General features: G+C 40.2%; 2 protein-coding genes across 4 annotated transcripts in view; both read right to left on the bottom strand.

The window, feature by feature from the left end:
- Nucleotides 1-1,647: 1,647 nt before the first annotated feature.
- On the bottom strand, nt 1,648-7,744 carry hsd17b7 (hydroxysteroid (17-beta) dehydrogenase 7). 2 transcript variants are annotated; one of them, XM_020612228.1, is made up of 9 exons: nt 7,601-7,744; nt 5,198-5,404; nt 4,971-5,063; nt 4,684-4,798; nt 3,158-3,352; nt 2,962-3,075; nt 2,743-2,799; nt 2,567-2,665; nt 1,648-2,474 (listed from the first exon to the last, which is right to left on the bottom strand). In XM_020612228.1, the coding sequence occupies exons 1-9, from the start codon at nt 7,633-7,635 to the stop codon at nt 2,340-2,342; spliced, it is 1,050 nt and encodes a 349-aa protein (XP_020467884.1). In that variant the 5' UTR covers nt 7,636-7,744; the 3' UTR covers nt 1,648-2,339. The 2 variants fall into 2 exon arrangements, with proteins under 2 accessions (XP_020467884.1, XP_020467885.1); XM_020612229.1 differs by having other exon boundaries at nt 2,385-2,474; nt 2,572-2,665.
- A 155-nt stretch (nt 7,745-7,899) lies between these two features.
- Nucleotides 7,900-11,916, bottom strand: part of ddr2a (discoidin domain receptor tyrosine kinase 2a) — a 31,341-nt gene continuing 27,324 nt past the window's right edge. Inside the window, exons 10-17 of one of the 2 annotated variants that reach the window (XM_020612315.1) lie at nt 11,535-11,671; nt 11,172-11,382; nt 10,822-11,054; nt 10,596-10,723; nt 10,263-10,460; nt 9,946-10,180; nt 9,633-9,782; nt 7,900-9,552 (exon numbers count right to left, since the gene is read on the bottom strand). In XM_020612315.1, coding sequence (XP_020467971.1) covers nt 9,409-9,552; nt 9,633-9,782; nt 9,946-10,180; nt 10,263-10,460; nt 10,596-10,723; nt 10,822-11,054; nt 11,172-11,382; nt 11,535-11,671 — 1,436 coding nt within the window. In that variant the 3' untranslated portion in view covers nt 7,900-9,408. The remainder of the gene's footprint in view (nt 9,553-9,632; nt 9,783-9,945; nt 10,181-10,262; nt 10,461-10,595; nt 10,724-10,821; nt 11,055-11,171; nt 11,383-11,534; nt 11,672-11,916) is intronic. The other variant, XM_020612318.1, reaches the window with a different exon arrangement.

Raw genomic sequence — 11,916 nt, 5'->3', positions numbered from 1 at the left:
ACGGGTATCGAAGTATCGATAACGCCCATCCCCAAGTGCTAGTGTAAACATTTCACATGTGTATGTTTTGGATATGGGGTTACCACGGCTCCCTGGAGAAATAAAACCCAATTCACAATGTGGATCTGTACAAAATAGTACAAAACATCTCCTATTTCCTAGCCACAGCCTTGATGCTGGCATAAAAAGCACAGGTTTGCAGTGTGTTTGTGGACACATTCGTTCAGCTTTGTTTTACTTCAGTAATGGCGTTTACCAGTTTGGAAAAAGTTGCAGGCTTTCACATCTGGGGCCAGTAAACTGGCTTTTGGCACTGTGGGCGCTGGATCATAAAAAAAAGTGCATTTTTACACTGGAGGCTACACACTGTCATGTTAAAAGCTGTTTTTATTGTATCAGTGTTTGTGTTCACTTCAATTATAAGTTCTCAAAAACATTTTATATAATAGAACACAATGCCCACTAATAGCTTTGATTTCGGAAGTTCAGAACAGCATATCCAAAATAGTTTGTGCTATCAAAATGTTTATCTGAATGCTTTTACTTTAACATTATACTTTTATTCTGGTATCTTATCATTTTATGCCTCAACCCAATGTGAAGCTATAAAAAAAGGCACTAAACCCAAACTTGAGTCTCATTGCTCATTGATGGTATTTTGGAAGTTGCTGGTGTTTGACCTTATAAAGTCAAACCCTGCAGCTGATGAGTTTAGTGGACAGCACTGACTTGTGCCATTTTCAGAGACAAATGGACACTTGCACTTAAGGACTGGTTAAATACTGTAAAACATGTGGGGATACAAGGGAATTAACTAAACATTTCTTTTTAACTTGTTATAAAGGAAAAGCCACTGTCCAGTGACTCAAAAGTTGAGTTAAGTGTTGGTAATTTCAATTTAGCTCAACCCTAAATGTCCGTTTTAGGTCTCAGACTACTTTGGCATTTATAAACATGAATTCTTCTGACTTGAGGTCTGTCAACTTGAAATGAGCTGAGATTCAAACCTTCAACCTTCTGGTTGGGAGACAACTACTCTACCCACTGCACCACTGTCGCCTCCCTTAACTATACGCTACATTACTATTTTGGTTCAACAATGGATATCTGACAGTGAAAGCAATTAAATACTGGATTACATACCCATAGATTATAGCCTATATATTAAATAAAGAAATCATTAATTATGCAAATATGACTGAAGACATACTTCTCCACACTTAGAAGTTAAACTTTCACTGGAACTGACTTTTATTGAAATTCTACCCACAAATATCAAGGTAGCTTTAATTCAGAATTATGTTTAAATGCAGGAGTGTCTAAGTTGTTCATTTTGTTTTTAACGTGGCTATGAAAGCAACCGTCTATCTCGCTTCACTAAAGGAGTGGTAGCCTACTGAGTTGGCCCACCCAACAAGATGATAACACTTTCCTTGACAGTCCCTCCTGTGCACACTTTGGGAACTCAAGCAATTATTATACGTGCGCATCCAATGATGACATCGCCAGTCACCAAAATCATGATAGAGTCCTATGCGCTCATGGTTTTGGTCATGGGCACATTTTTTGTGTATTTCTGTGGGATGGTGTGGGCATTTTGCAACCCGAAACTGAGCGGAGCGGAGGAGGAGTGCGGGACGGGGACACAAGCAGCAGAACACGGGGACGGCCGCTGGGGTCGCACCCCAAATCATCCAGAGCAGATCTTCGGTTGCGCCTGTGGACATCTACCGCCGGCATCGTCGTGCACCGCTGAAGGGCTCACACAGACGACTTAAGTTAACGTTTGGGATGATACTGATAGACTGCTGTCAGACTGCACTGCGTTTTGTTATGAGCATCACGGAACGGATTTAACAACCACATGGCATATAGTCCACCCTGGGCGTTGTAGGATGACGAACTGGTGACTATAACCCACCATCCATATCTGCATGTTTGTTAATCTGTTGTTCTCCTGATATCAGCCTACATTACAGAGTGGGGAAAAGCGGTGGGTGGCTACTCAGTTTTATTGTGAACTCTTTCGCAGACCATCACAACATGCATATTTTGGGCTATTTATCCTATTGCAGACTTTTTATGTCTGATACAGATCAGATGGAAGCAAATCAAACTTACTGTAAAACCTACTACATAAATGCTTATATAATCACTGTAACTTGTTTATTCCTGCTTTAATTTCAGGCCTGTGTTGTGGTGCTGTGTCAGGCAGGGGAAAGTTTTTGTTTATTTGTTTGTTTTTTAGGTCTGACAGCCAGTAGTATATACAGTCTGCTACCAAGTGACCTGAAAGACAAGAACTAAGCCCTCTCCATCCCAGGATTGTGTGATATGCATCAAGATGATCCAGGTCCTGCACAGTGAAGATGCTGCAGTGCTTTTTGTTTTTCTTTAAATTGCTTTCTTACTTCACTTTCTAGTTGCAATAATTTCTCATACAAAGCCTCTGATGTTTCCAAATCAATATCCATCTGCAAAGAGGAACAAAAGACAGAAAACTCACTACATTAATTATTTTGCAATACCATTTAAACTTCATTTTAATGAATATTCCTTGCCATACCGTACGTGGTTGGGTGTAGCTGTTGCCTAGCCCAGATGTTAAGCTGTGGTATTTGGCTCGTGGGTCCAGTGATTCAGGTTTTTGTTTAAACAACCAGAACTTTGAGAAAGAGCAGCATTACTTAATCAATTTGTGCAAACCTTTGTATAGAAATGTGAAATTTTGCTTTAACCTACCAGGGCTTCAGCACCATTATAAGGTGTCAAGGTGAAAGTATTTGTGAACACTCTTATCTGTGATAATAAAAGAAAGATACATTTGGATAAAGACAAAAAAAATTATAAATGATTTATGAATTTATAACCTTCTTACACACAAAGCAGTATTTAGACAATTAAGACTACATGGCAAAACAGGAATGAGTCAGTACTTTGTATTGTCAGAGTTGGACTCACAAGCCAAAAGACAGGCATTAGAAGGGTCCAGAGAAATGCTGGGAAGGAAGGCAGGATGCCATAGGTCAGATTGGTCATCACAAAACCAGGGCAAATCACAGAGGAGTACAAGCCCTGGAAAGCAGTATTTAACATCTTAGAAGATTACCTCATGGGTATGGGTGATACGCAGCATGTGAGATGTGTGAGAGCTGACCTGTTTGTTATAGTGTGTGTTAAGTGCCAGGCTGAGCAAGTCAGTGGCATATTTGGAGGAGCTGTAGGGTTGGGTGCCTCTCTGGTGCTGTATGTCTTCAAGGTTAAAAACTGAGCGGTTAGCATTACTAGAGGAGGTCCAGATCAGCTGTGAGGTCCGGTCAAGATGGCAAAGAAGTGGCTCCAACTCCCTGATCTGGGCCATAAAACATAAGGGAACAAGTTATTAAAGGTCAGTTTCAGTCTTAAATAATATATTTTCATAAAGCCAAGCACACACTGTACGACTTTTAATGATCATATACAATGTGTTAATTCACACTATACACATTACTTAAATCGGCCCAACCGGATGGCTAGAATACGCGGCTTCACTGCTCACACTGTATGTTCAATGAATCGGGCACAATGTGGGTGCGCACATTTAAACAGAACCCCAGAGCAGATGTGTTCATGTTCATTGACAAGTCCAGTAAAGTTTAGGTCACCCAAAAGAAAAACAGTGTTACCTTTATCAGTTTTACTTTGTGCAGCTGACGACAGTGGAAATCTGCCCTCAGTATTTCTCCTGTTGTTAGAGATCATGACGTTTTGATGACACACTGTACAGTGTGGTGCTGCCAGAGCTCAGTTAGTCTCATCCATATACAGTTTATATACAAATTATATGCAGTCTATGGCCTCATTTCAATTGATTCTGTCACAAAATGTGATACGTATCTCGTCTGTGCCATGTTGTTATGTCGTTGACTTTGTACTTACGCAAGTGCACTGAACTAACTTTGGACTGTTAATCTGCAACACAGCCGACCAGATTTCTGACATGGCAGATCGTTGGTAATTCGGATCATAAAACGGGCACCAGAACCCTGCTCACACTGTATGTCAAAATTTGGCCCAATCCTAAAAGCAGTCGGGCGCAACTGAATCAGGTGTACAATTGGGCCAGATCCATACAGTGTCTGCTCAGCTTAAGGCAGTTTTCCTACAAACACATACTGCTGCTTTGAATAAAGACAATTCTATTAAATCTATGAAAATTGATTAATTTGTTTGAAAAACAGGTGAAATTAATGAAACTTACTCTTTCAAATTCCTTAAACTGAGCAGCAAAGTTAAACTCATGCAAAACTTTACTGACTTTATTGAGTGTTTTACAAATGATATGTGCAATTTTACTTACTGTTTGAAAACCAAAAGTGTTTATATGTGTGAATACAGCAGCAAAGATGGATTTAAAAATTTCTAGAACAGGAACTTTGAGAAGGTTTCTCATTGATTGCATCCTAATACACCCCCAAATGCACAGTAAGCAGAATACTGTCCACAGTGACCTTATGGCTAGAACAGCTATCTTAATTTTTAATGAGCATTGTTACTAAGTTACAGACAGATCCGGTATAACCTATATTTATTCCATCAAGGGCAAACAGCTGACAAGAAAACAGGAGGAACTGTATACTGTATTCTTTGTGTGGAACAGATCAAAAGGCCCACTTATTCAAATACAAAACATCAGTGACTCACTAGAATGAAGTGACCAAAGAGGTTGGTTGCGAAAACTTCTTGCAGGCCATCAGGGGTGACACTGTCCTTTTGAGTCAGTATCCCCTTGCCGGTAGCAAACATGGTAATGATATCGCTGCAACACACACATTAGAGGAATGTGAGCTGTAGAATGGCAGCATGGGAAACATGCAATGTTATAATGCATGCTGGACATGTCAGAGTATAAATGGTCACCATGTGTAGTAACTATTCATTCACATGGAAGAGCTTCAGGAGTCAGGAGCCTCTAAAAGTCAACAATGTACCTGGAGAAGACACCTTTGAAAAAGGCTCTAACATCAAATTGTGGGTTTGGCATGATGCCTGCGTTCAGGTAGATGTAGTCCAGTCGGTTATACCTGCACAGATCAGTCAAAGGCACAGATTTTGTATGATTTTCTAACATACATAAAGAACCAGCAAGATAACAGTGACTATTTGAGAATGTGAATGAGCATATGATTGCCATGCAGATATGAGTGCTTCTATCCACCTGTGTTTAACCTCCTGTGCAGCACTGATGACAGAGGAGATGATGCTGGTGTCCATCTGCAGCAGAGCAACCTGAGCTGTGGGGTGAGAAGTGAGGAGGGCAGAGCGAGCAGCCTGAGCCCGACCCATGTTTCTGCAGGCCAGACACAACTGCAGACCATCTGTGTTGTGTGAGAGAAGACGCTCACAAAGCACCAGGCCAATGCCGCTGCAGGGAAACACATACTATAGTCTTACTACTATTGCTACTACAGTAACATGATTTTTAAATTTTAATTACCAAAATTTAAATTAAGCAAAATAATCTTATTTATTACACATTCATAATACATAAATAACATAGTTATGGTCCTTTGCTCATACATCACTAAACAAATCCAAGATCAAATAATGCTGGTTATAGCTAAGGTTATCCGCTTATTTCAGTTTATCGACTTCTACCTGAATTGTGGATTAGAAAAGATAGATATTATCATCCAAGACAGGTGTGTGATCTGGTAGCCAGTGACTGGACAATATATATCAACAGTCTAAACCAAGATGAGCTGGTTTCCCATCAGCTACATGCAAATGTCCAAGAAAAAGCACAGTCTGTCACCGCAGCAGAGTGAGAGCATCTGCTGGAGGGCTACAAGAAATTTAAAGATTTACTTTGTGCGCAAGGTAAATCAGCTAAAGCAGCGAAAATGTGGACGGATAAATGGCAAACAGTGGCTGGCAAATAAAATGCATAGGTATCCCAATTAAACCTTTAAAGGATAAATACTATATTTATAGTATTTTCAGCAATCTACATAATGTACAGAGACTAAAACTGACAATGAATTACCTCTTCTAATGGTTCATTTCTCTCAGCTGTCAGCCCTGGATTAGCTTGTTCATCTGTCTGATAGATCTCTCGTTGTTGTTCATAAAGGATTAAAAACACATCAGGGAAACGCACTGTTGCGTTGACTGACATTCTATTTCATAACGAAACACCAGATCTGACCATGCTGCCCCATGTGCAGCCAAAATGTCCTGAAATTAATATGAATCAGAGTCAGCTTTGTTTACATTCAGTTAACTGCTCACTCTCAGGTCTGGTGTTTCCTAATGAACAAATATGTCCCTCAGTGCAGCGGTGCACATTCCCTGATGTTAATCATTTTTGTGGTGTCTTGTATTTAGGCTACTATTCTAACAAATGCATAGACCTATTAACCATGAAGAATAATAGGCCTACTGATGTTTCAAGCACTGAGCCAATGCTATTGAGAAAAACGGTGACAATATGCTTTAGATAAATTATTTCCCTTTGTTAGGGAAAAACAGAAAATACTGTTTTTTTTGGTTTGACTGTTTGTTTTGACAAATTAAGAACAGTTGTGTAGAGGACACTTGGCCCTGTACCCGCCAGCTCGGGTGTATGGTTGAAGGTTGCTTTGGGGGATCCTCAGCAGTGGGCATGGGGGGAAAGCCAGGTCACTGTTTTCCTTCCCCCAACTAGCCTTCCATCACTTAACTGTCAAGTCTCAACCCCCCTCTTAGACAAGCTTTCCCCTCATGGCCTGGGAGTTGTTTAGGAGTGGATCACATCATGTAACAGGCCAGTTCTCACCTGTCAGGTCGAGGAAGTGGCCCCGAGCTGCATAACTCTAGTTTCAGTAGTCAAAATAATCACGTTAAACAATAAAACAGAGGAATGGTCCAATTTTATAACCATGAAGCAACAATATTGCTGTCTTGGCTGTCCCCACCCTGCTGAGCCCCTCTGGAGCTCCTGTAGTGGCACCCTCTTCTCATCTTGCTCCAGCGCCAGTGGTTTGTATATTACCAGTCCCCTCTCTAGGTTTATTATTCATTTGCTGGTTTAAATCCCCTTCCTCTTTCTTTACTCCCCCTCCCTCTTTTTTATATTAGCAGACTATAGAGTTGAACATACCCACACAACACACCTACACACACAAACCACAGTCCTCTGAGTGTTTTGTCTTAGTGTATATAATGGCTGGCTGGCTGTCTGTACAGGTGCACCTACGTAATAAAGTGGCCGATGAATGTAGGACCACCGCTTCTTAATTGCTCTAACAAATTTCCTTCGATCTAAAACAGCACCGTTTGATTAAGAACTGGTCAAGCTGGGCCAAAGAGTCCTGTCGACCTCTCTGTTTCGTTAGACTTGTGTCTTATTATCACTGCTTCCTGTTCCGACCCCGTTTAAATCCGAGAGGTATATTGTGAATAAACCTGGAGCAGGTCTGAGGTTATGGACAATTCCTACGATGTTCGAATAACAAACACAGCCGGGATCATGTGAAATCGTTAACAAACGTATCCGGCTAAATGTTATTCCATGTGAAGGACAGCATACCTCCCAGAACTCTTTAAATATTCAAAAAGATAAATAACTTATAGATATTACCTATTCGCTCCAGTCACCAAAACCACGATAGTCATCTTTTCAGATCCCAAACCAAATGTGAATGTTTAACCAAGTGTTTGCAAGAGTAAACTCTACATTTACGGTCAAGTTGTTTCAAAGTAACGAATTCTTTGAGTGTTGGAGTCATATGTTCTGTGCTGTGATTGGTCAGTAAAGCAGCTCTCAGCCAATAAGATCCTGAGACCAATCAGGTCAGCTTCACCGATCCCGCCCACTCAGTATAAAATATTTAGAACTTATGAATAAAGCCAGAGGTCTCAAAGAGATAAAATTCCTTGTTTAAATTTTAATTATATTTTATCTATCAATATACAGCTTCTGTTTACATAAAAACATTCTCACTGAAATCAAATATGTGAGTAAAAATGTAATAAAACTAAACAAATTATGACATTTGTCAGGGTGCAGTAACATTTTTACAGCTATACATCTACATCTGGTACATTTATAAGGTTGTGAAGATTGTGAATGCTTCACAAATATGCAAATTTGTCTCCAGACCAAATGTCACGTTTAACTTGTGCAGAGGTTTTGCCTACATGATGTCTCCATTACAGCAGACATGAGTGTTTTTAAGTGAAAATGTGAGACAAAGGCCTCTGATAATAGGGCTGTAAATTCAGCTTGTATGCAGTATAAAGTCCAAGCAATTAGTTATACACAGAGTTATGCTAGAAGAGTAGAAGAAAAGATGAAAGAATCCAGCATACGTTAATAAAAGAAAAAAGAAAATCCTTTTCGTGTGAATGTGATCTGTAGCAGTTCCTTCATTCCAGTTAAACACATAATTTAGCCTGAATATTCCCGGGCCCTCTGCATACAATTTTCACTTAAAAGACTGCTTACTTTCTCTTTAACATGCTCAACACCCACAACACCCTTGACAACATCTTTTCAATGATGCAGAGTGTAAACATACTGTCATACCAACGTAGGAAAAGATTTTACAGCTTGCAACAGATAAAACCAACCATATTCTGAACCAGTTTGTTTGGTGTGTAAATCAAAATACTGGCTGAGAAAACAACTGAATCAAATTAAATATGAAATTCCAAATGAGTACATTAATACCCAAATATGTCAACAGACAGAACACAATCTGACAAACACATATGATCATATAAATATGAAATACAAAATATTGATATTTGAGATTTAGACATATCTATTGAATACACAGTCATATACTACACATCATGTTCAAATCACTGTAGGAAAACTGCAGTGAGATGAAAAAGACTGAGTTAATAGATGTTCTTTAAAATTTGTGGAGAAACTGACACTTGAAATATAATGCAATGTAACAGTAATAGCTAGCTGCACTTTTCCTTCTACATTCAAGCAGTATTCCAAAAGAAAACATAAAATAGTTCTTCAACATTTCATAAACTTGCTATGAAACACTGTAACATGGGCAATTTGAACTCATATTTTAAAATTAAATTAAAATACATTTTCAAAAGTGCCAAATGTCACTTGCTACATTTAATTTAGACTTTCTCAACACATCATAACCAAACCTTATGGTAATCATGTGTGTTTCCTTGTGTGTGTTGTAGGGGAGTAGATGTTTATACCTGCATGTCTATCAAATATCTTAGCCAGTATGACTCTGCTAATTAAACTGACACATACAAAATGTCTCTGGCAGCCCATCTTTGTAGTGTGTTAAATCCATGAAACAGTGTTTCCTAAATTGTAGCTTGGAGCCTACATGCTCTCTCTCTCACCCTGTTTCTCTACTGAAACAGCTTAAACCTGGATCAGGCAAACTGGAAATCATTCTCTTAAACATGTCCCCAGATTAAGGCTGTATGTAGGGCTTGGTGTATTTCCTGAAAGGAGGGCCGTTCCTTTGTGTTCCTCCTCCAGCAGCTCAGCATGATTTTGTATAGAGAGTCTGGACACAGCACAGGCTGAGGCAAGTAGATCTACAGGACAAGGACCAAGAAGTTAAGCCAGAGATTGACCTGTGTTTCAAAGTCTGAAATGTGCATGTAAAAGCACCCACCTGTCTTTTCTGGTCCCTGAAAAACTCTCCCGTGTTCTCTATCACCTGTTCATCAGTCAGCTGAGAGTAAGGCTGCTCTTTACAAAAGTTTAATATCTCCCACAGGGTCACCCCGAAGGCCCACACATCACTGGCTGTAGTGAACTTACCCTGCACAACAAACAATGGCATAAATAGTGATTAGTTTTTATACATTAGCTGGAAATATATGTAAATATATATCCAGCAAATACACACCGAAACACAAGGGAGGCTCAAAACATGACCATTGACTTGTCAGGATGTTCTTTTTAATACAAGTAGTAGTTCTCACCAGCAGGATGCTTTCCCACGACATCCAGCGTATAGGCAGTACCGCTCTGCCCTGGATGCGGTAGTAGTCGCCACTGTACAGGTTTCTGCTCATGCCAAAGTCAGCTATCTTTATTGTGAAGTTTTTGCCCACCAGGCAATTTCGCGTGGCCAAGTCTCGATGAACAAAGTTAAGCGAGGAGAGGTACTTCATCCCTGAAGCTATCTGGGTGGCTATGTAGCATTGATTATTAAAACTGGAAAGGAAATAGAAGAGATGATGTCATAGGCTGAGAAGGAATAGACAAACATGGAAATGTATATCAGTCACTTACTCACCTGACAGTAGATGCATTGCTGAGCAGAGCAAGTTGTCCCTCTGGTTCATGACGGGACAGAAACTGGTTGAGATCTCCATTCTCCATGTACTCTGTGATCATACAAAGAGGGTCACTGTGGATGCACACAGCTAGCAGGCGAATGATGTTAGGATCCTTCAGACGTGACATGATCTTTATCTCTTTCAGGAAGTCATTCCTACCAGAACAAAAACATAGGCACAACAACAGTGACTTACTTTACACGAAAAAACTCCATTTTTATTAACGTCATATTAACAGTTCAAGATTTATTTTCAAGTTACAGATTACAAGAGGCACTCCAAGTTGCTACCTTGCATTTTTGTTGGCATCTGAACGGAGCATCTTCACAGCCACTAAAACTGGCTGGCCCTCAGAGATGTCAAATAAAACCTCTTTATTCATGAACTCATGCATTCCCTCTGCTTCACACAGGTGCACCTGAAAATAGAAAGTTACATAAGCCACAACTTGGCTTTTGCTTTCAGCTCCTCTAAATCTGTAATTAAAGCTGCTGAAGACTGACACAAAGCACACACCTCTCCAAACTGGCCCTCCCCCAGCTTCTCTTTGAATGTGAGCAGTTTTCGCGGGAACTCCTCCATTGTGACATCCTTCCCCGACAGCAGGTCCATAGTCACTGCAGGGATGGCGTATGTGTTGCTTCCAGTCACACCTTGCAGGTTGACAATTTCAGCCTCTGCATAGTGAGGGACTCCATCTTGGACTACAGTAGTTGTGGTGGATTTGGAAGCTGCTGTGCTGGTAGAAGCTGGAACACAACACAGCATTATAATTAGGAATCTCATTAAATGAATGGGCATGTTTACTATGTATATTAATATATATAGAGAGATGTCTATATGAAAGTAGATGTGTTTTCACCTACCAAGCTCCTCTGAGTTCTGTGCAAACTCAGGCAGTTTACATATGAGGTGGGAGGGCTCCTGGTAGTCGGGACCAAGGGGGAAGATGTGGTCATAGGTGGCATTAGACTCCTGCTCGCTGGTTGTACTCGACTGGTTGTGGTTGTAGGCAAACGTCTCACTCTGTATTGACAAACTAGCAGTTAGTTCATCATCCAGTATCCGACGAGATGCCTAGAATAAAGTATGTGGGGGTGAAAGAGCAGAACTGATAACCTCCCAAAGAAAATCCCCAGAATCTTAATGGAAATGCACAAAATCACTTAACATGCCTTGGCTGGTGTCAGATTGATCCATTTAATTTAATACATCAGTGATGAGCTCACCTTCTCCAGCACCTTCTGCCACACCTGCCTCCACAAGATGAGGACAATGATGGCCACAAGGATGAAGATGATGGCCACCAAACAACCAATCAGTAGTCGGGTGTTGCTGTCATCTATTTTGTGGGTGGGGTCATCTTCTAGAGAGGAAACAGGGAAAGATGGATTTGAATGATGAAAACAGTAGTCCTGATATTCGAGCATTTGCTCATCCGAATACTAGACTGAATTATAATTTTTACTCGTTAAAAGTAAACCGATATTTGTGAAAATGTTGCAAAGCCAGAAAATATTTTTCTCACAGGCAGATCATTTGATTTGCCTCACAGGTATATCTTTAATCACAGTTAGATTACATTCAGGTATGATGGCTGAATTCCATTTA

This window comes from Monopterus albus, unplaced genomic scaffold, assembly GCF_001952655.1.
Source record: "Monopterus albus unplaced genomic scaffold, M_albus_1.0 scaffold122.1, whole genome shotgun sequence".
Classification (NCBI taxonomy): domain Eukaryota; kingdom Metazoa; phylum Chordata; class Actinopteri; order Synbranchiformes; family Synbranchidae; genus Monopterus; species Monopterus albus.
Note: the sequence above shows the minus strand (reverse complement) of the source record. Positions and strands in the feature narration are given on the sequence as shown.

Coding starts and splice junctions, on each gene's coding strand:
- hsd17b7 (XM_020612228.1), bottom strand. CDS start 7,635: ATGACTATCGTGGTTTTGGTGACTGGAGCGAATAG. Junction 3,353..4,683: donor TCTTTGGTCACTTCATTCTA/GTGAGTCACTGA, acceptor TTTATGGCCCAG/ATCAGGGAGTTGGAGCCACT. Junction 2,800..2,961: donor TAATGCCTGTCTTTTGGCTT/GTGAGTCCAACT, acceptor TTATTATCACAG/ATAAGAGTGTTCACAAATAC.